Source organism: Bos indicus x Bos taurus, chromosome 19, assembly GCF_003369695.1.
Source record: "Bos indicus x Bos taurus breed Angus x Brahman F1 hybrid chromosome 19, Bos_hybrid_MaternalHap_v2.0, whole genome shotgun sequence".
Lineage (NCBI taxonomy): Eukaryota > Metazoa > Chordata > Mammalia > Artiodactyla > Bovidae > Bos > Bos indicus x Bos taurus.
In genome coordinates, this window is record NC_040094.1 from 37,192,391 (window position 1) to 37,214,380 (window position 21,990).

The 21,990-nt window shown below is 56.4% G+C and overlaps 1 protein-coding gene across 21 annotated transcripts in view; it reads right to left on the reverse strand.

Moving 5' to 3' along the window:
• Positions 1–21,990, reverse strand: part of CACNA1G (calcium voltage-gated channel subunit alpha1 G) — a 62,043-nt gene that overhangs the window by 15,160 nt on the left and 24,893 nt on the right. For 5 of the 21 annotated variants that reach the window (XM_027516735.1, XM_027516727.1, XM_027516738.1 and 2 more), the window contains 17 exons: positions 17,383–17,534; positions 16,386–16,571; positions 16,173–16,287; positions 15,937–16,092; positions 13,081–13,149; positions 11,553–11,637; positions 11,277–11,470; positions 9,978–10,409; positions 9,153–9,253; positions 8,830–8,953; positions 7,036–7,104; positions 6,699–6,883; positions 5,812–5,938; positions 4,224–4,349; positions 3,584–3,673; positions 2,574–2,787; positions 774–827 (listed from right to left, as the gene is read on the reverse strand). In XM_027516735.1, coding sequence (XP_027372536.1) covers positions 774–827; positions 2,574–2,787; positions 3,584–3,673; positions 4,224–4,349; positions 5,812–5,938; positions 6,699–6,883; positions 7,036–7,104; positions 8,830–8,953; positions 9,153–9,253; positions 9,978–10,409; positions 11,277–11,470; positions 11,553–11,637; positions 13,081–13,149; positions 15,937–16,092; positions 16,173–16,287; positions 16,386–16,571; positions 17,383–17,534 — 2,479 coding nt within the window. The remainder of the gene's footprint in view (positions 1–773; positions 828–2,573; positions 2,788–3,583; positions 3,674–4,223; positions 4,350–5,811; positions 5,939–6,698; positions 6,884–7,035; positions 7,105–8,829; positions 8,954–9,152; positions 9,254–9,977; positions 10,410–11,276; positions 11,471–11,552; positions 11,638–13,080; positions 13,150–15,936; positions 16,093–16,172; positions 16,288–16,385; positions 16,572–17,382; positions 17,535–21,990) is intronic. The other 16 variants (XR_003506673.1, XM_027516744.1, XM_027516737.1 and 13 more) reach the window with 8 other exon arrangements.

The window sequence follows — 21,990 nt, forward strand, 5'->3', positions numbered from 1 at the left end:
TAGGGACAATCAGGTTGGGAACCGTGGGGTGGAGACATCGGAGGCTGTAATGAGGCCCCACAACATTTCACAGATTCTCAGAACCTCTGAACCACTGTCTGGAGGCCGTGTTGGGAGAGCAGGGGCCAGAGGACTGGTGGGGGGTGGTGGGGGAGGGTGCAGGCAAAACCAGGAGGGCCCTCCCAGAGACACAGCTCTCAAAGAAAATGACCCAACTCACTCCCAAATCTTTGGCTTTTGGGGGAGAAGCTTGTGGCTAACTCAGATCTTCCAGTCCCAATTCCTGCTGTTTGTAGCAATGATGTGGCCCCTGTGATTACTTAACTATTAATGAGTCTGTTCAATTATTCATTGTTACATTTTTGAAACAAATCCTTTCCCTCTCTGCTCCTCTCATCCTGCTTGCTTGGATCAAAGTCTTCCGTTCAGACAAAGGGAGGCGGGAGAGATTTGCAGCTCTAATAATCGAACTGTGTGACCCAGGAGGAGGAACAGGAATGGGAAGAGGTGGCAGAGGGCCGGGAGCAGGGCCTCAAAAGCTGGCCAGATAAGGAGGGTCCACCAAGAGAAGTTGGCTGGAGGGGAGTGATAAGGCCCTCACCTCCTGTCCGGCTAGCACAGGCCTACGGGACACCACAGAACCCAGAACCCCTCACCCTGAGAAGACAGAATCAGTGAGCCATGGAGAGGGAGCAAAGAGGATGCCCGCACACATGATGTGGGCCTGACTGCCCGGGGCCATACCCTGGAACCCACAACCCCAGACGCAGTACCTGGCGCCGCGCTGGCTGAGCTGCCGGAAGCAATTACATCGTCCAGCATTAGATCTAAAAGAATGAAACACGACATCGGTCACTGGCCGGACCAGGTGGGCTGGGCAGGGCCCCCTCGGCAGCTTGCTTCCCCTGGGCTGTGACCCTCACTCTGCCTATGAATAGGGCATGCTGAGCAAGGGTGTCGGGTCCTAAGTACCAGCCCCAAGCTCGGACACAGGGCACTTGAAGAAGCTGAGCAATTTGGCCAGCTCATTAGGGTCACAGGGGCAGGGAGTCAGAGGCACGAGGAGAGGAGGAAGCCTGTCCTCGGAACAGATGTCCACTCCCCGTGCTGTGGCCTCAGCTGCACCCGAGAAGGCTGCAGACCCCAGAAAGGGAGCCAGCTGGTCAGGCAGGGCCACAGGTACCTCCTGCCAAAAGAGTTCCATCTGCAGATGTCCTGCCGAGAAGACAGACTGCAAGGAGGGGCAGACGGAGCAGGGGTGGGAGCATGGCTGCTGGGGGCAGTGCACCTGCTCAGCCTCAGTCGTCCACCAGGAACAAAGTTGGGACCCCTATCCCAGAGCTGCTGCCTAGAGGTCAGAGTCCTCACCCTGGAGCAGCCCCTCTCACAGGGCGCATCAGCTCTGTCCCGCCCGCTTCCATTTCACAGCCCCCAACAGCCCTCCCCTGGCTCCAGATGCCCTAGAGCCAGGGGCTGGGGCACCACAGCCCTCCGCCTGCTTGATAGTGCTCACATTGTAACAAACCAAAGGGAAAACGCAGAGCACCACATACATCTTATCAGCGTAAGGAAGACGGCTTGTGAAAGGGTGGAGAGAAGAGGGAAAACCCGCAGACGAAACAGAGACAGACACACAAAAGCTTAGAAAAACCCACACATAAAGACACTTGGAGAGACGTGGGCGACTGAAAGAGAGTTACGCTGATTGATTGCTGAGCACCAGACAGACAGGCAGGAGCCCTGAGATTGGGAGGCGACTCGAGTGCAGACACACCTGGAGACACACGGGGACACAACAGGACCCGCACTCACGCCTTGTGTCCGGGAATCTGCAGTCTTTCGCTTAGTCTTGGCCACCCATAGTAGGAGTGTGAGGAGGCCTGGGGTAGGGGCCTCACCCGGTCAATGGCAAGAGGTGTTGGAGGTCGTAGATGAAGGGCTAAAGGGTCTAAGGCCAGAGTGTCATGAGTTTAGAGTTCCTGTGACCTCAGACCCTCCCTGAGCTGGGTGGGTATTTTTGAACAGCTTAGCGAAAAAAAAAAAAAAAATGACAGTCAGGAAGCCAGGGAGTTTTGCTGGAAACAGGGAGAAAGGAGCGGTCTGAGGTTTGCACGCCATGGCCCATCTGCATGATCTGCCAAGGCCTTGCCCATCAGCTATAGACACTGGGCAGCCACAGGTTGAAGATGTTTGCTCACCAACCGTGGGGTGGGTAAGGTGCCAAGTGCCAAGGTCAGGGTCCCTGGATACAGGCACAGGGCAATGAAGCGGGGTTTTCACCCCATGAGGCTCCTCTCGGAGTCAGGCTGGGAGGGACTGTGCATCAGCTCCCGTTGGCATCATCTGGGGAGCATGATGCTGAGACCGGGAGGCCCGCAGAGGGGAGCTCCCCTACCCCACAGGGCTGAACTGGTCTGCTTCATGCAGGCTCTAAAGGCTGGCATGCTCTCGCGGGGAAGGAGGTGGGGAGGGGGTGGGAGCATCTTCTCCCTGCCCCAGCCCCAGCCCCTGGCCCCGACAGTCGCAAGGCCAAGGCCAAGTATGGCTCAGAGAGATGTGGAAAGACTACCGACCAGCCATCTGCTTCTCCTTACTCCTTCTCTTTTTCTCCAGTCTCCGTAGACGCTTCTCCTCCCGCCGCCGGGCCTCCTCTTCCTCCTGGTGCTGCCGACACTTGTGGAAGTTCTCCACCACCACACCAACGAACATGTTCAGGACAAAGAAGGCCACGATGAGCAGGAACGAGATGAAGTACAGCAGCATCCAGGGGTTGTGGTTCATGATGGGCTGGTGGGGAGCAGGAAGGACAAGTGAAGATATTAGCCTGAGGGTAACTGTCACAGGTGCTGCCCCCCAGCCTGGGTTGCTTAAGACAGGGCCTGCATACTCAGTTATACACAGATCCATCAGGGGATGTCAATGAATGGTATGCATTTGGTGTTAGCCGGTAGAGAGGTTTGGGGACTGTGGCCAAGTAGACAGTGGATATTTTATCCAAAAGGTGGGGAGTTGCTTCTTTGTTTCAGTCGACTCCTGCCCTTAGGGAATGCAAGTCCAGTGTTTCCAGATCTTTGGACTTGAGCAGACCCAAATCTGGATTTTTCATGTGAAACTTGTCAATTTTTAATTGTTTAATGGTAGTGTTAGTCACTCAGCCATGTCTGACTGTTTTGACTCCATGGACTGTAGCCCGCCAGGTTCCTTTGTCCATGGAATTCTCCAGGCAAGAATATTGGAGTAGGTTGCCATGCCATTCTCCAGGGGATCTTCCCAACCTAGGGAATGAACCTGGGCCTCCCGCCTGGCAGGCAGATCCTTCACCATATAAGCTACCAGGGAAGCTGTTTAATTGTTTATCACTAATTTAAAAATTTAAATGTGTTGCAAGCCAATAAAGCAAGCCCACATTTGTCCTCAGGCCACCAGTTACAGCCTCTGATATTAAGACGTAATGCCTCTTGGATGGCATTTTGCCAACCTGCTTTGCTGTCTTTCTAACCGCTGCCTGCACGCATCACACCTGGAGCTGACCCATCGTGAGTGACCTGAGTTCAAAGATGGAAACTGCCCACCTCAGCCCTACCTGCTGGTCCACGCCGACAGCATCCAGCCCATCATACATGATATCCACCCAGCCATCCTTAGAGGCCAGCACGAACAGGGACATTAGGGCCTGGGGGGAAGGGGAGGAAAGGACCATTTGAAACCTAGGGTGTATAGCCAAGACACCCACCAGTGACCCCCAAAGCACCTCCTGGTGATAGCTTGGGGGACCCTAGGCCTTCAGAGGTTAGCCTGGAGTCACACTCCAGGCTCCATGAGAGTTCTCTGTCCCAAGGCTCCATGGCTGCTATGAAGCCGGAAGAGCCATGGGAGAAACCTCAGCCAGGTAGAGCAACGGGCCCCAGAGTTCTGGAAATCCAGAAACCAAACCAGAGTGGGGCAGGGAAATAAACCAGCAAAACTGAGCGAGCTATTTCATTTTCTATGCTTCTGTTTCTATGAATGTGGAATGAGAAAAAGAATCACCTTGACAATACACCTGCATCTTGTACCGTGCTAAAGAAATACATCATCTCACTGCACGGAGAGCCCGCTAGGACCCATTCACTCATGATGAAGCAGGTGAGCCAACTGCCCAGCATGCATCATTAAGCATGGACTTGCATCCTCCCCAGACTCCTGCCACCTCTCCCACCTCCACCTTAGAGCCTGGGACTCACCTGGCCGAGGTTGTCAAAGTTGTATTTGTGCCGGACCCACCGGTAACTGGCCTCAGCACAGTCAGACTTGTTCGTGATGTTCCTGGTGTCCTCGCCCTGGCACACAAAGAACTTCCCTTTGAAGAGCTAAACACACACATAACCAGAGACACAGAAAGAAGTGAGCTGTGAGCACAGGAAGCCCAGACCAGCCCTGGGGCCTAAGAGCTCCAGGTACACCCTAGGTGAGGGCCAGGTGCTCGGTCAAGTCAGAGACATACGGACAGTGAACTCCCCTGCAGGCATCCCTTCCTCCAGCTCCTCGGAGCAGAGTCCCTGGAGAGGAAGGGAAGGTCCTAGGGGAGGGGACTGGGAAAGGGTGAAAGGAGGGGACAGTCATTCATTTCCTGCGAAGGGGGAGGCCAGTGATTCTCCAAGTGGGGTCCCTGGACAGCAGCATCAGCATCATCCAGGAACGTGCTGGAAATACATTCTCAGGACCACCCCAGACCCACTGAGTCAGACACACTGCAGGAGGGCCGAGAGATCTGGTTTAATGGTGGGGGCAGGCAAGGTATATGGATTCCACTCACGAGATGAGGAAAACTGAGGCTCGGAGATGCAAATCCACTCACTAAGTTTATACAACCAGAAGGTGGCGAAAAGGGGGCTCAAACTCAGGTCCTTCTGACTGGAAAGCTCACCCTCACCCTAGAACGGACCAGGCTATGACTGTGGGGAAGGGACTGAGGGACAGGAGGACCAGGGAGCCTAAGTAGGCCCGAAGTAAGAAGTGGAAGGGGCACCGCCTGTGCAGAGAGGCACCACACAGTCTTAGCAAATGTATTCTGGCCTGGTCTCTGGAGCCAGAGAATTTGAGGAAACCCAAGAAGACCTCCCCTGCCCAAGGCAGAATGGAGACCCCAGGAAGCCAAAGGAGGGAACAGGGAGGGGGACAGCCAACCAGAAGCTCCCTCTGGCCCAACAGCCAGCCGTCTATGCTATAGCTGAAATGTCTGGAGCCTGGAGCGAGGAGGGGTAATCTGGAGGAGAGAGATGAACGGGCTCCCCTGGCTCCCGGAGGTGCCTGCTAAATCCTGTAGGCAGCTCCCTTTCTTTTTCCTCCAAAGCCAAGTTCCCTCCCTGGGCCAGAGGCCAAGTTTCCCCAGCAGCCCCCACTTACTGCGTCGTCTGGGGTCTGCACCCGCCTGCCTGCCAGCTCACTGCTAACCTGGCCCAGCTGTCTGGGCCCTGGATCCCCAGGCCTGGCCTGCAGCCTACTGGCTCCAGTAGGGAAGGAAGGGAGGGGACCCCTGAGCAGACTGCAGGCCAAGGTCAGCGTCTGCACTCAGAGCAGTGCATGAGAGGGCAGAACGGCAGCCTATGCGGCACTGGTCAGAAGCCCCTCGAGGCCCTCTCCCCTTGCGGGCCTCTGCCAGGCTCCCAGTTTTCTGCAAAATGCCCAGGAGGCGAAGGAGCCTGAGGGCCTTTGGCTTCAAGGCTTTTCTAGGGTAAAGGTGGCAGCAGCTCCTGGAGCCACAGCATCCAGGCCAAGAGGAAGGCCACTCCTCAGGTTTCTGCTGATAGCTGGCCCTGGACCCCCACAAACCTGCACCCCTAGGATGCCAAATATGATGAAGAAGGCACAACAGATGACCACAATGTTGCCAATGGGCTTCAGCGAGGACATCAGCGTTTCCACCACCAGCTTCAGCCCCTGTGCCCGGCTGATTACCCTGGGGAGAAAGGGAGGCGGGTAAGAGGGGTTCCCGGCTCAGACATTCCCTTGCCCTGCTTGCCACCCCCTCCCATCTTGGCTCACTGGTCCCCATCCTGGGCTCTAGTGGAGGGAAGAGGTTGGCTTTCTGGGCTCACTGTGCAGAGACCCCCACCCACCCCCACACCTAGACCTCTAGGATGGGGTTTGGGTGGTGACTCAACCCAGGGATGCAGAATTGTGTGGAGCATGTAGAAGGCAGGCAGGGAGACGGATTATCACAGTCAGGAAAACCTCACTGGTCAGTCAACATCTGCCTCATCCATGTCCCCACCCATGGAAATTTCTGACTCTCAGTTGGGGTTCAGGGTGACTGTCTGATTGGGGAGGGTCTCCTAACAGTGCAGATCCATTGCTAGAAGTGTTTCCTGGTGGGTAGTCCCCGGGATGGGGGAGAAAGCGGGGAAGCAGGAAATAGTCTGTCACTTCACAGGGAGACTCAAGTTTTGCCCCTGAGGGTTCCACACAGGGAGAGCTGCAGCTGAAGGGCATGAGGGTCCTGTACGGCCCTCATGCCATATGGGCCCTTGTACGGCGTGCCCTGTTGGAGGGTGTCATGTGAGGGGGTCCCTGAGGGAGGTGCCTGTGGAGGGAGAACACCGGGGCCATGGCTAAACCAAGTGAGAAGTGATGCCGGGGGCGGGAGGCAGGGGTCGCAGTGGAGTCACAGGCCGGAGGCAGGGGCAGATGGGGCGCTGGCCGTCAGGGTGTGCCTGCACCTGAGCGGGCGCAGGGTCCGCAGCAGCCGCAGTACCCTCAGCATGCCCAGGATCTTGGTGCCGCTGTCGGAGACCATGGACACCAGGATGTCGATGATGGAGATGAGCACCAGCAGCCCGTCCAGCACGTTCCAGCTGCTACGCAGGTAGGCCTGCTCCCCAAAACACCAGCCCAGCGCCACCACCTGGGGATGCCCCTGCGTCACCAACACTGCCTCCTCCCTGCAGCCAGTCCTCAGCCCTGCCCGCTCTGTGGCCCAGCCTCTCCCCTGCCCTCCCCCCCACAGCCGGGAACCAGATGGCTCCCATCCAATGCTGACCGTCCCCTCCCCATCACCTTCACTGTCATCTCAGCCAGAAAGACTGCGGTGAAGATGTAATTGGAGAGGGTCAGGAAAATTCGTTCCTGTAAAAGAGAGCAGGCAGGTATTGCCACCGGGACCCACCAGGTCTGCTCTGCGCGCAGAAACCAGGAACTGCCTTCAGTGTTTAACTGGGAACAACCACCCACTCTCCTCAACATGCAATCTCCTCCCTGCTCTCCCATGGTCCCTCAAACACACACACACACACACACACACACACACGGAGCCAGCGTCAAGCCCCTTGACTCGCTCAGAGCTCTGAGCACAATCCCACTCCTGCCCCCTACCTCCTGGAGTTGCCTTGAGGGAAAGTGATTCCCACCACAGAGCTGTCATCTGAGCCCCAGAGCTCAGGCCCTATTCACTGATTCCTTTCTTAAAACTGGAGCAGCATTTAGCTTGATCTCTCGATGCTCCATCCTACTCGTCCCTGCTCCACGTACTTGCTCTCCTGCTGTGTGCCCCAGAAATCGAGCCGCAGGGCAAGATGGGGGCCTGAGTACAGGCTGTGCATCCCCAGGCACCATATTTATGCCAAGCATAGCGTGAGGCCGGGCAGGAAAGAAGGCGGCCCAATCCCCTGATATCTGTGAGCTGATTCCATCATTGTATGGCCAAGAGAGGGGTGTAGAGAGCTGGAGAGGCAGCGGGTAAAGTGTGTCAGAGGGAGTGAGAAACAGGGAAATGGGGGAGAGGGAGAAGCACGTGATAGAGCTGGAGATGGAGGGGCTGAGAGGGACGGTGGGGGAGAGACCTGGCCACGGCGAGCTCTGAGGCAGGAGGCAGACCGGTGTGGCTGGCCACCCTTACTGCATGCATACAGGCTCTCACCTGTTCCCAGGCTGGCCCCTCCACTGCCCATTTCCCTCCGCCACCACCACCCCTTCCCACCGACCTGGCTGGAGCCCACCCTAATGGGAAACAGAAGCTCTATAACATTGAAATCTGAACAATGGTGTGGGAGGCAGCAACGAGAACAGGGTCTGCCTCCAAGTTGGTGGTGCAAGATGTCATGGGCGGGAAACAGAGCCCCCCACCTTTCTAGGCCTCAGATCATTGCTGGAGGGGACAGGCTGTGATGCCAGCCTGGGGAGAGAGCTCCCAGGACTGGCCGGGCCCATCCCAAAGAAGCCAGGCCTGAAGGAGTGCGTCCACACACTCTGACCCATGGCCTTTCCTCTCCTGAGGAGGATGGCAGGTTCAAAGCCAAGCATAAGTGACCAATGCTCCCCCGAAGGCCCCTAAAATGCTACTTGTTTGTAACCTGGCAAGACCCAGAGGAGCAAAGAACAGCTTCCCTCCCCTCTGGGGCATCACCCATGGGGCGAGCTGGGCAGGGTGCCTCCGCATCAGTGCACAGGTCCCGGTGAGAAGGAGACCCTTGACCACTCAGACCAGCTAGGGCCAGGCTCACTGTTAGCATCCCTGCAATACTCACTGACTCACATACAGGCCTCACAAGCCCTGGCGCACAGGAAGGCACCACTGCAAACTGCCAGGGGCAGCAAAGCTTCCTTTTGCCCAGGCTAGGAGCAAGCCCGGCAGCCGGCTGCTTTTTCACAGAAGGGAAACAGGTGAGGATATAGGAGGCATCCCGGGGTGCCAGTTGCAAGGGTCAGAATCGGGGAGATTCCTGGCTCCTTGCTTCCGCGTCTCTCTGGGCCTCCCTGCCTGCCTGGCTCACTGCATGGGTACAAATCCTCTAACCCGGGAGGGCAGGGCACCAAGCAGGCACTCAGCAACTGCCGCCAGCCCCAGTGACTCACAGCGCTGTGGGGGTCGATCTTGGGGCGCTCCATGGCGATGGTGATACAGTTCAGGAAGATGATGACGAGGACCACGTGGTCAAACATCTTGTGGGTGATGATTCGGTGACACAGGAGGCGGAACCTGCTCCAAGACAGAGGCAAAGGCTGAGTTGGGGTAAGGCGGGATGGCGGTGAGCAGCACTGCCCACCCCTACCCATCCTGGGCCCTCCCGGCCTGAGGCCCTGCTCTCACCCACCCCCATGTCAAGGGACACTTCTAGCATCCCTGGGATGGAGTCACAGGAGAATTACCCATGAGAAGGAGAGGTTGGGGTGCTGACCTTGACTGAGGAGGGAAGATGTAGGCAGACCAAGAGTCTCGCTCCAGGCAGCAGACAGGGAGCCGGGTTCGGATCCACGCCCTCAGCCGTTCTGCTTTGCTCTGTAGAAGGATGGCCGGGGAGTGAGCGGGGCCAGGTCTCCCAGGTCCTGAGCCCTCACTCCTCAGTAGCTCCGTGGCCCTCACTCCTAGCCTACTCTCTCCACTCCAGCCCGGCCCCCTGCCTGCCTTCCCTCCTTCCCTCCCCACTGGGCTTGGAATGATCAAACACCGTCCCCATCACAGCTGTCTGTTCAAAGACACACCTGGGATGAGGAGACACCCGCCCCTTCTCATGTGCTAACCCTGAGGTCCCAGGTCCCTGAGCCCCGTCCCCAGGGCTAAAGATGGTGGTGAGACGGCTGGGGAAAGGTGAATGGGTAAAAGTAGAGTGAAATCAAGGCTTGTGATGAGGTCGATACAACAGAGGGGGACAGAGGAGGGCATCAGTTTGGAGAGATGAGTGATGGGTCTTTCTGAGTCACGGGGGAGGGCCATGAAAGATTCATACACATCTGCCTGAAGTCATTCTTATCCAACAAGGATGCAGAGCTGCAGCCCCAGGCATGATGAGGCTCTGGGGCTTGGTGGGGGTGGGCGGAGGGACAAAGGGACTGTTTGGACCTTGGCTTCAGGGCTGATACCCCTTGAGATCCCTTGAGCATGATGGTAACTGCCTGAATTCCAAACAACTGGGAGGCAGCTGTCCAGTCCTGCACCAGGTCAGGCACAGCTCCCCTCACTCAAAGTCAGGGGTGAGAGGTCACTGTGCCCACAGGGGCCTCACCAAGTTGCCCTCGTCATCACCATCGTCTCCATCCAACGGGGGGTCATCGGGCCGCACAGCCTGACTCAGGCGTCCCACGGCCGAATTGCCGTTGCAGTCCTGGTGCTCAGAGGCTGAGCTGCGGCCGCTGGCTGTGCGGTACAGCCCGGGAACCTGCAGTGTGTCCGGTAGGTCAAAGGAGCTCTTAGCTTCCCTCTCCAGGGAGCCCCTGTGGTGGCGGTCACTGCCCGCTGGGCTAGTGCGCTCCTCTTCCGAGCTCTCCTCCTCATCCTGGCTCTCCCGGCCCTCACCCGACAACAAGGACCTCCGCTCCCCACTTGGGCTCCTTCGCTTCAGGCTGGGGGCACGGCCCAGGCTGTTCCTGCTGGAGCGCCTGCTCGTCCAGCTGCTTGCTGCACTCCAGGGGCTGTGGGGGGAACTGCGGACACTTGGCTGAGGAGTGAACAGGGGAGAGATTGGTCTGAGCCACAGCTTCATGGCCCCGCACCCCCTCACATTCACCCTGGCTCCCGTGAGTCTCCTGGCATCACATCGCTATAGGAGTGTGAGCAGGGGCCCTAGACCTGGATGCCGGGATTCACACCAGCTGTGTGACCTTAGGCAAGTCACTAAACCTCTCTGTGCCTCAGTTGCTCACCTGTAAAAGAGATATGACCTTAGCACCTATTCCTCGTTTGGTTGAGTGGCAGTATAAAATCACAGTGACAGCATGGGCCCTGACACCAACTGCCTGGACTAAAATGCTGGCTCCGTCACCTGTTCAGCATGGAGCTTCCCATAGCTCACCCTGGTAATCTGAGACTCAGGTCCCCATCTGTAAAATGGGGATAATATTGGTACCCACCAGAGAGTTGCTGTGAGGATTACATGCCTTTATTAATAGGACACTTATAAGCAATGTCTACAACGTGTCTGGCACAGAATCAGTATCCGGATGGGGTTTGCGGTGATTAAGATGCGGTCTTAAGGAGGTATGCTATGCTACGCTATGCTAAGTTGCTTCAATCGTGTCCGGCTATTTGTGACCCTATGGACTCAAAGAGGTAAGGACCTCCCATTTTACAGAGCAGTCTCAGAGATTGAGTCTTATCCCCAAGGACACTTGGGGAACAGAAGAAGTAGAACTAGAACACTGCTCTTTGGTCCTCAAGGTCAGGGCTCTGGTGTCTGCCTAGATGACCAGCCCTACTAACACCCCGGGCCTTGTCTAGCCCGTGGTTCAGAGGCTGTCCCCTTGGGCCCGCCAGTTGCACCTCTTTTCCCTCCTGACCCCTGTACAACTCCCACTGCACCCCCTACCGGTGACTTCATCTCGTGAGGTGCTCCTGGCTCAGCCGACCCACTGCTGCTGGTGCGGCGGGAGGGGGGGCCCAGAACCTCGGCCAGGCCGCTGCTGGAGCTTTTGGGCAATGACATGGGAGTGGCAGCCGTGTGGATGATGAGCGGTGGTAACAAGCTCCTCCGCAGCTCCGGGTGCTCTCCCAGAGACACCACTGCAGGGGAGAGAGGGCGAGACCCTGAGTCCACTCAAGGGTGGCCAAGAACCAGGGCCTGTACCTACAGAGAGATACTCACAGGCCAAGCGCTTCTTCCTGTCCCCATCACCATCCAGGCTGGGCGAGAAGAAATCAGGTTCCGACTCTGACTTGGTGGCATCTCCCTGGGGTGGGAGAACAGCGGGCTATTAGGAACCTGACCTGGCAGGGGTTAGTGGGATGGACCAAAGTCTCCCTGTCTTCACACACACACCACATAGAGGCCACAAGGAACCAGCCACCACGGCACGAGGCATGCACTGGCTCAGACCAAACCACCCAGGCTTGGGGCCTAGGCCTCCCAAGGGCCTCTGTCACCTCAGAGAAGGTGGGACTTTCTCCAGAACCCACAGCACAACTTTCCTGGCTCAGACTGGCTCAAGAAGGGCTGAGGAGACAGGGGATAGTCCAGCGGGTGGGTGGCACAGGTCAGAGGGAGCTGGGGGCCTGAGTGAAGTGGTCACGAGAGCCTCAATTCCAAAGGCCACTTGTGCCCTCTGATTTCCCTCCATGACTGCCCTCCCCTGAGCCTCAGACCCGAGGACCCCAGAGAGAAATCGAAGGACCCCAGACAGAGCCGTTCAGCCCAAGGGATGGTCTCTTACTTCTTTCTTCCCTCTTCCCAAAGACCCACCTCCTACCCTGGCCCCATTTTTACCTCTCTCCCTGTCTCTGGGACAGTTTTTTTCTTCCTCCTTAGCAGGTCAGTAGGTTCCCCAGTAATTACACACTTCTCCTTAAGAAGTTATTAAGAAATACTTGATTGCTACTTTTGATAAGGACATAAATATTGCGTAATTGGCATCTCAGGGGATCATTTTCATTAACTCAGTTTACATCCCTAACGAGGCCTTTAATTATCAAGTGGGATCTCCAGGGGGCTGCTCAGCATGCACAGTACCATGGAGTCCCATGGGAACCCTGGCTTTGCCCCAAATTCTGGTGCCAGTGCAGGAGACAACAGGGCACAGGCTCAGTGTGGGGCCAGAGGAGAAGTGTGCCCCTGAGCACCTGCTGGACCTCCTGTGTGGCCAAGGGGCCAGAGACACAGAAGTCGATTGAAAATTCTGGTACATTCTGGCAAGAGGCACCCCCACCCCCACATCCTTCAAAGACTTCTCCTAAGATGAGGCAACTTGCGGGGTCTCCAACAGGAGCTTAAGGCAAGGAGGAGGAGAGAGATGGGGGCGCTCGGTCTACGGCAGAGATCCAGACCCCACCGAGGCCCAACGACTCAGACTCTTCGGGGACCGCAGCAGAGGTGCCACACGTGGTGCACCACACACGTGCACACAGAGGATTCTAAGTCCCTTCCTTCTCTTGCCATCCCCTGGTCTGACGGGATGGACTGTGCCCTTTGCTGGTGAACAGGGCAGAGGCAAGGAGGCCCTCCCCTCAGTGTCCTCAAGGGGGAAGGGACTTAAAATCAAAGCAAACCTCACAACACCGAGGACCACCACAGCCACCACAGGTTGCACAGCAGCTGAGCGTGAACACAAGCAAGACACGGAGGCAGAGTGGGGGGCACGGGGCACCGGGGGCATGCTGACTCATGATCGCATACCTACCCCCTGGGAGTCGACAGGCAGCTGAATACAGCTTAACTGTCCACTCGCATCTTCCCGTTTGCTGATTTCCTACAGGGAGAGGGGAGGCAGGGGATGGGCACTGGTCACAGGCGCCCGGCTTTCAAACAGCAGCAATGTTGAAAGAGGAGGAAGAAACGGATGGGTGCAAACCCAGCAGTGGGGGAATGAGACATGGGGCAAGAGAGGAGAAGAAAGGGGACAGAAGGGCCTTCCAGAATTCAACCACAGGCCCTGGAGCCAGAATGAGTCTGAAGGGTGAGGGCAGAGGCCACAGAGGTGGGAACAGGGAAAGGGAAGGAGACTGAGCCCCCAGTAATCCTAATAATAACAGCTACCATTCACTGGGGGTGTGCCAGGCATCACGAAACTGCTTCATTAACACTAGCTTACCCAGGTGAGAAGGAGGTACAGCTAGCACCATCTTACAGGAAGCATCTGAGGTTTGAAGTAAAAAAAAAACTGCCCCAGGTGATACAGAGAATAAGAGATGCGTCTGGGCCTCGTACTTGGGTCTCTAGCTCACCTCTCACTGGCTCTGAAGCAGCAGGCATGGAGGGTGGGAAGGAGGAGTGGATGGAAGTCACAGAGCGGGGAGGAGACCAAAGACCAGGCACAAGAACAGGCCTCCTAACTCCTAACTCTGCCTTCCACATCAGCATGCTCCTACTGGGATGGGATGTGACAAATAGCACTAGGGTGATGACTACGAGGTTGTTTGATATCAATTAATGGCCTCACACAGGGCCTGCTGTCTGTTCATTCAATTAAGTGTGCAGATGATAAATGCTCAGGGATTCAGGGCACTGCCCCCTGCAAGTTGGGAAGTCAACAACCCAGCTGGCCCAGACTCCTAGGCTACTTTCTCCTACATCTTGGCAGGGTGGCCAGCCCAGCAAGGGGTGACCCTTGAGGTCTCTTGCTGATGACGGCCAACAAAATGCGGGTGGCCACTGCTTCCACTGAGGTAGGTTGCCTCGTTTGTAAAACAAGCAGATCATCGCAATAGCAAAAGCCAACCTATTCTGCCAGATTTTGGGGCTCCCTCAGAGCCACAAGTGTGCCTCTGAAAATTCCATGCAGTTGAGGGCAGGTGCTTCTGCAGGTGTCCAGGTCACTGGCATTGAGTGACCAACCTCCGCACTGACCCAGGGGTTTATAGGATAGATAGTGAGTAGCTGATCTAGCTCCTCACATGGGCATTTCAGGGCCATGCTGCTGCCCACCCCCATGAAGAGGTTGATCTTGAAATCCTTTCTCCATCCCACCCCAGACCCAAAGCATCATACCCTGAGTGAGACCCTCTCCTAGGCACTTGTTGAGGAGGGTGCGGCCCCAGACCCTGGGGAAACCCTCACGCTGGGACAGACACAAGCCCCCAGGAGGGCCAGAGTGACTAGGCCAGGCCCAAAGGCCAGACTGCCCTCCATTCCCACACGCAGACTTTGTTGCTGCCTAGCAACCAGGCCAGTTCAGCAGCTCTCAGTTTAACAAGGTGTCTGCTGGAAGGACTAGGGATGGGGAGGGGTGCCTGTACCAGGCATCTCCAGGACTGCCAAGCCGGCTGAATGGCCACTTGAAGGAGGGAAATAGGCTTGGGATGTTTTCCATTTCCACAGAGTTCCACAGGAATTTTTCTGCGGGAATCTTAGCTGTCAGGAGCTGTGGTTTGGAAGAGGCTGAAGGACCACTGTCCCCACTCAGCTCCTCCACCCACAGGCCAAAAACAGTGGCCAAGCGGTGGGTCTCCATGAGTCTCTTGACTCATGGAACACACTGACCTCCTTAACCCTTTAGGCCACAGAGGGTTAATAAAGGTCCCATCCAAGGGAGAGTACCAATGTCCCTCCCTCCCATCAAGAGGCCCAGGCATCACCAAAGGTGGGGAGGAAATGCAACAATGGTTAACTATGGAACTTCAATGGGAGGAGGCCGGCGTGGGAGAGGCAGACCCGCACCTACCATCCAGCCCAGCCCACAGGGAACAGCCCTCCCTCGCAAGCCTGGGAAGGAGTCAGAAAATAGACTTTTGTTTTTCCACCGTGTGCTGGATATTTATAGACCAGGCCGCAGCGGGAGCTTCCATCCGGGTCACCCGGAGAGAAATGGACCAAGAGCTTCTCCACACCCAACCTGGAGCATTTCTAGGTTGAGTCGACCTGCCCTGTGCTAGGTGCTAGGAAGCTGGGCTGGGCCTGGGGCTCCGGTAGGAAGAGCGGCTGAGCTGAGGGAGCAGAATGGTACGCAGCCCTTCAGGCAGGGACTGCGTCCTGGCAGGGCGAGGGTGGGATCAATGTAAATCAATATTAATTGACGATGCTGCCTATGACGAAAGTGATGGAGCCTGGGCTGGAAATAGGACGCTCATCTCTGCTGTGCCCGCAGCTAATTGGGCTCATTTCTCAGCCAGGGCAGCTCAGTTCTGCCCGGGTGCTGGTGCCATCTTCACCAGCTCAGCCAAAGCCCAGGTGATTTGCATGCAAACTTCCCCCACCCCTCAACTCAGATGGGTTCCTTCCAGATGTCCCCAGGCACACCTGTGCTCAGGGATCCAGCTGTCCGTGTGCCAACACTCATCTTGTCCAGCTCCCTGGGGTAGAGTCTAGCCGACTTTGTTGGGGAAGCCCACTCAGTAGCTCACCTTGGATCCAGGGATACTTCCCCCAACAACCACCCTGTCTCTCGAGTGCCAAGGGGCTGCCCGAAACTCAGAACCTCCCAGTCCTAGTCCCCCAGCCTTGTCTGAAGGGCACTTCGGGCAGAACCTCCCAGGACACCACCACTCCAGCAATGCAGCCAATTCCTCCTGGAAGTGGACTGCTGCAGGCAGGGGGTTACCTCCGTTTGGAAGCCCTCCACCAGAATGGCAACGAGCAGGTTGAAGAGCACATAGTTGCCGAAGGTCATGAGGGCGATGAAGTAAAGGGCAGCCCAGGATGACGTGGAGGCCATTCCGTTGTAGAGCACCTTGTTCCAGTCCTCCTGAGTCAGGATCTGTGGGCCGAGGAAGGGAGTCAGGGCCTTTACCGGGGCACCCCCACCACCCTGCCCACCCTCTCCTGTTGCCCTTGCACCTGAAAGACAGTGACGATGGCCCAGAGCAGGGAGTCAAAATTCTTCCGGTCCGGCAACGTGTCCCCATCCCGCTCAGATGCAAATTTGCAGCCGAAGAGATGCATACCCAGGATGCTGAAGACACAGGAGCCGCGAGATGGGGGTCAGGGCCCCAGAAACCCCTGCCCCTCAGGCCCTCATCCCGCTGGCATGGATGCCGCGCCTGCCCTCACCTGAAGATGAAGATGAAGAGCATGAGCAGCATGCAGAAGGTGGCCACGTTGTCCATGGTCTTCATGAGCACCACGAGCTGCCGCTGCAGCGCCGGCAAGAAGCGCACCAGCTTCAGCACCCGCATCAGGCGGAAGGTCCGCAGCACCGACAGGCCGCCCCCCTGCTGGCCCACGATCTCCCACACGCTGCAAGGGGGGAGGGTGGGGGCAGAGCCAGAGCCCGAACCTGAGGCCTCTGCATGCTCACCTTCCCCCTACCCCACCCACCAGCAGCACCTGAGGGTATGGCCTGGCCAGCACTGAGAAAGTGGGCTCTGAGGGAAACTTGGGTCTCTAGGCAGGAGCTCCAAGAGGCAAGGGTCAGGGTGACAGCTCCCTCCCTCCCCACTCTCCCCTCCGGGCCAGTCCTCTCCCTCCATCAGCCAAAGCAACAGCCTCAAGTTATGGAATGTTTGCTTTGTTCTCTTCTAATGAAATCTAAAGCCAATTCCAAAAAGCAATAAAGCAGCTCTTCTGGCCCAGGGCCTGAGGCCGTGGCGGTGGGGGGGGGGGGGGGGGGGCGGGGAACACTTTCCCAAGGTCTTGGAAACCCTAAAGCAAGTTGCCAGCGAGTGTGACCGTCTCCAAGCACTTTGTAAGCAGGGACAGCTGGCTGGGCCTTACACCTCCTCCAACTCTTCTCCAAAGCCAACTCCCTAGTCTTTGCCCACCCCAGACCTGCATGGGGTCAAGGACAAGGAGTGGAAATGAGAGCAGAGATTTCAGAGGAGCCTGGCCAAAGCAGATGGAAGACCGTGTTCTGTGTGAGCAAGGGAGGGCTGAGAGAGAGTGTGGTATGCGCTGCGAGGGGTACAGAGAATCCCCAGCTAGGGGAGCAGGGGGCCTCTGGGTCAGTGGGGCCTGATTCCAGGCCCAGAGGAGCAGGGTGTGTGGCTCCTCACCCCAAGCTACCCTAAGGGCATTCCTCAGGCAAGAGGCAGCAGAGGGGCAGTCATACCTGATGACAACAATGACGCCATCAAAGATGTTGTAGGGGTTCTTAATGTAGCCAAAGGGACCATATACTAGCAGCTTCAGCAGCATCTCCAGGGCAAAGAGGCTGGTGAAGACGATGTTGCTGATTTCCAGGGCATTGGTGAGCTCCTCAGGCTAGAAGATAGAGTGGACCATGAAGTAGCAGAGGCTTGTCCCTGAGCCCCTCATCCCAGTCCTCAAAAACACCTGGCCTTCCTACACATCTGGGAGCAGGAACAGCAAGCCAGGGGGTGGGGTGGAGGTTGGGAGAGGGTGGTAGGGGTGCTGAATGCTCAGGCTAATGGGGAGGACGCTCCCCAGAAGCATCCTTAAGAAAATGCACTCAGGGGTGGCCAGTGCACAAAGCCCCCAGCCCCTGGTTCTTTTCAGCTGAGTCTCAGATCCTGGGGCCACAGGCTCGCTGGAGGCCTATGCTGTGGGTTCCACCCACTTCCTACTGCTGGTGGGCACCAGAGGGTGACTGCCAAGGCCTCATACACACAGCCACACACGAAGTCACATGTTCTCCACAATTACTCTGTGCACTTGGCAGCATTCTCTTGGACAACTGTTGGCAACATTATTTCCTTCCAGACACACACACACTGCACACACGTACACACAAACACACACAAATGCATACATGCGCACACACACGTGTACACAAACACACAAACAAGCATGTACATACAAACACACCAATGAGCAGACGGGAGATCCCCAAGAAAGATGTCACACATGAGGTGGCACCTGGAGCTGCTCCCTGAGACTAGGACACCTGGCTTAATTCTCAACCTATCCTGTCAAATCACTGTGTGACCTTTAGCAAGATCCTTAATCTCTCTGGTCAAATGTAAAACACTAGAAGTAGTTAATACTCCTAGCCAGGGTCTGGGATTAGGACAGCGAACACGTACTAGAGAGGTCATCAGACTTAATGACAAACTCTACTTCATTTGCTATTCTAGCACAGAATATTAAGTGCCTCCTCCCTCTTAATATGGTGGCTCAGTGAAAAAGAATCTGACTGCCAATGCTGGTGCCCCAGGAGATGCAGGTTCAATCCCTGGGTTGGGAAGATCCCCTGGAGGAGAAAATGGCAACCCACTCCAGTATTGCTGCTGAGATAATCCCATAGGCAGAGGAGCCTGGCAGGCTATAGTCCATGGGGTCACAAAGAATCGGACATGACTGAGTGACTGAGCATCCCTCTTAATATTAAGTCCCTACCATATAATCCACCAGGCAGGCAAAAACATGCCAGCAATGCTCCCTGCCTCCTAGGAGTTCAGAGTGTAGCTGGAAACAAATCATACACACATGAAACAGTTGAATAACCACGAGAGGCCTTAGATGTTTTGGTGCCAAAATAAATTATCCAGATAGTAAATCCAGGAGTTCAGAGGAGAGAAGGTAAGTGAGGAACACACTGGGAAAGCCTTAGTTGGGAGACAGCACTTGAAATGAACTCTGAGGGTGAATGGGGTCTCTCCAAGCAGAGAGGAGGGGAAGGCATCACAGGGCTGAGCACAGGGAATGAGCCATGTCAGGGGAGAAAGGGAGACCCAACCTGGTTGATGACCGAAGTTGCAGAGTGAAATATGATTGGCTCGATGGAGCCTACTGCCCACCTGATGAGGTGTTTTGATCACCCCCAAAGCCCAAGGTGCATACTAGCTACTCTAGAAGTTTGAATAAATAACCAGTGAAGTCCTTAGTCCATCAGACACTTCCCTCTGTTTACCCAGCTGCCTCATCTGGCCAGCTGCCCAGGTAGGTCACCCAAGCATGGAGTCGGGCCCTGGGTACCACCAAATATATCTTAATAGTCCCCATCTATGCGGCCAGCCTGGGTGAGAACTGGGAGAGGTGGTAGGCTGGGCCTTCTGACTGGCAGGGGAGGGGCATTTGAGGGGTCAATGGCTTCTCAGGAGGAGAGACGTTTTCAGCCCATGCATGGATTCTCTCCAGAGACCGGTCTGGGGAGCTGAGCCAGGGTCAGCCGGCAGGGCCAAGAGCCACCTATCCAGAGACTGAGTAACTGTCATGTTGCTCCAGCAGATCTCAAGTGAGACTCTGCCCCCCAGACTGTGAGTGGGGGCAGTGCCACCTGACTTGGCAAGTGGGGTCACAGAGGACCACAGCGCAGGGGAAGGGGCCACAGTCAGGACAGCTAAAGCCCAGGGCTCAGGCCCCTCCATGACTAAGTGGATCTCCCAGCTTCCGCTCCCAAGTCCAGTCTGTCAGAAGGCTGTGGTCAGTGAACCCGCCTCTCTGTCACTCCGCCATCTACCCAGTTGCCCATTCTTGGATTTGATAAAGATGGTAGATGCAGGCCACACGGCTATGACACTCCGTGGGTCTCACCGCGTACCATCCACACAACAACCTCCCCCTTCCACATCTTGCAGATGAGCACAAGAGGCCAAAAGATGATGCACGGCCAGTGCGAAGTCACAGGACGGGCAGAGCCAGGGAGTGGGACCCAATCCCACCCTACTCCGACTCCAAGAAGACTAGGCAGACCGGATCCAAAGGTGACGGTGAGGGGCCTGTGAATCCAGACACATGGATGGACTGAATGTGTAAAGTGTCTTCTTAGGTATATAAACTATATTTCACATGAATGCAGAGGCATTAATAAAGAACGAGTCTGAAAGTATAACTGAGGCACACACATATCATGGGTATAGTTTAGAGCACGTAAATTAACCATCAAAAAAGCCACCAAAGACAAAACTTAATAAAACGGTGAAAACACGATAGCTTTTGGTATCGTGTATTTACTTCACTAGTGAATCCGTGAAGTACAACCAGGCGTGTAGGGAGAGGGGTGTTCTCACTGCTTCCTGATGTTGTCTACAGGGCTGGCGGCAGTCTGTACCTGAGGGCTCATAGATACACACAGACACACACACTCCCGTCAGCACCCCAACCTAGAGCCTCATCGGAAGGATGGTGCAGGCTCCCCGAAGGCCTGTGTCACTGCTCTCCTCGAGGGGTGGCGGCAGAGGCCGGGGCTCCAGCCTGCCCAGCCAGGAGGCTCCAGGACTGAAGGAGCAGGTAGGAAGGAGGGCCTGGCTGGCACTCTCCCCCGGCCTTCGCTTGCTCTACAAACTTATTGGCAACTCCTGTTCCCTTCCAGGGCCCCGAATTGCCTGTGATCCATGGGAAAAAAGCGCTCTTTTCTCAGACAGCCAGGTCTGCCCAAGTTACTAAATCGGAAGCTGAGAATGTTCTGCAAATGCAGGACGAGGACGCAGAGACACAATCTTAGCAACACCATTGCCCCAGGGACCAGAGCCGTGATCACAGTCACTGCAGCTGCAAAGGGGCAGAGAGGACACCAACTCTGACTAGCGCCGTCCACAGGCCCTGCACCGCTAAGCCCTTCCTCCCAGAAGTCCGTTTCCTCCCTGCTCACACCAGATAAGGGAGGGACGTAGGCTTCCTTGACGGCAAGGAGACTGAGGCTCCGAGATGTGGTGACTTGATGGAGGTCATATCGCTCGCTTAGAAAGGCCCACCTGCACTTGCCTCCACACCTCTCCATGCTGCCGCCCCGCACACACCCAGACCCGGCACAAACTCATACAAGCCCCTCAGGCTGCCAGGAAGTCCTTTTTCTGGTCTAGACTGCATCCTCCCTCCTGTTCAAGGAGGTCAAGGCCCAGTGGGTGTTTCTGCGCGTGGAGGCCAGGCAGCTTGAGGTTCTCACCCAGAGGCCCCAGGCTCTTCTCTATGTGACGCTAACTGTATATCTCCTATCTCCCAGTGCTTCCCCCCCCCCCCCCGCCTCAGCCTGTCAGCCTGGGGTAACTGGGCCCCAGGTAAGCTGCTCAATACTTCCCAGCACCAGGACTCCCCTGAAACCCACAGCACCTTTATCCACTAACCCTTAAAGTGCCCATGGTGTGTGCAACCCTGCTAAGAGGTGGGGCTAAACCTGAATGCAGAAGGCCTGCCAACTGGGAGACTTTCCACCTGGGTGACCTAGGCAAGTCCTTAACCTTGCTGGTTCCCAGTGGCCTCTTCTATTAAACAGGGTAACACCCCTTTGTGGCAAGGCTGCTCTGCCCTGTGGAAACACCCAGGCCAGAGTCCTGCTCGAGTGGCCCCGTGGGCACTGACAGCAGCAGCGGTCCTCACATGTGGTAGAACAGAGTGCCTGCAGTCTGAAGCTAAGCACCATGTAGAGGCAGACACCAGAAGGGCCCCAGGAACTCAAGCCAGCTGAGGTCAGTGGGCCAGTGGGGAGAAGGCAGGGGGAGGAGAACTGCCGTGGAAGGTATCCCCGGCTGGCCAGGGGGCGTGAGCAAAGAGGCAGAGGGAGGAATGTGCAGGGCATCCTCCAGGACCAAGGATCAAGTGTCTGCCCTGGTCAGAGGGTGGGAGGGGCCTCTGGGCATCAAGGCTGCCAGGTGGGCAGGGCCAGCCAGAATGGCCTTGACTCTGCTCCATGGCTTGCCTCAGGCTGGACTTGCCTCTGCCCATGATCTTCTCAGGGGAGGGAGGAGGTGTGCAAAATGGTATATTAAGAAGATTAATCCACTGCAGTGGTGGCAGCCTGCGGATGGCTTGGAGAGACGAA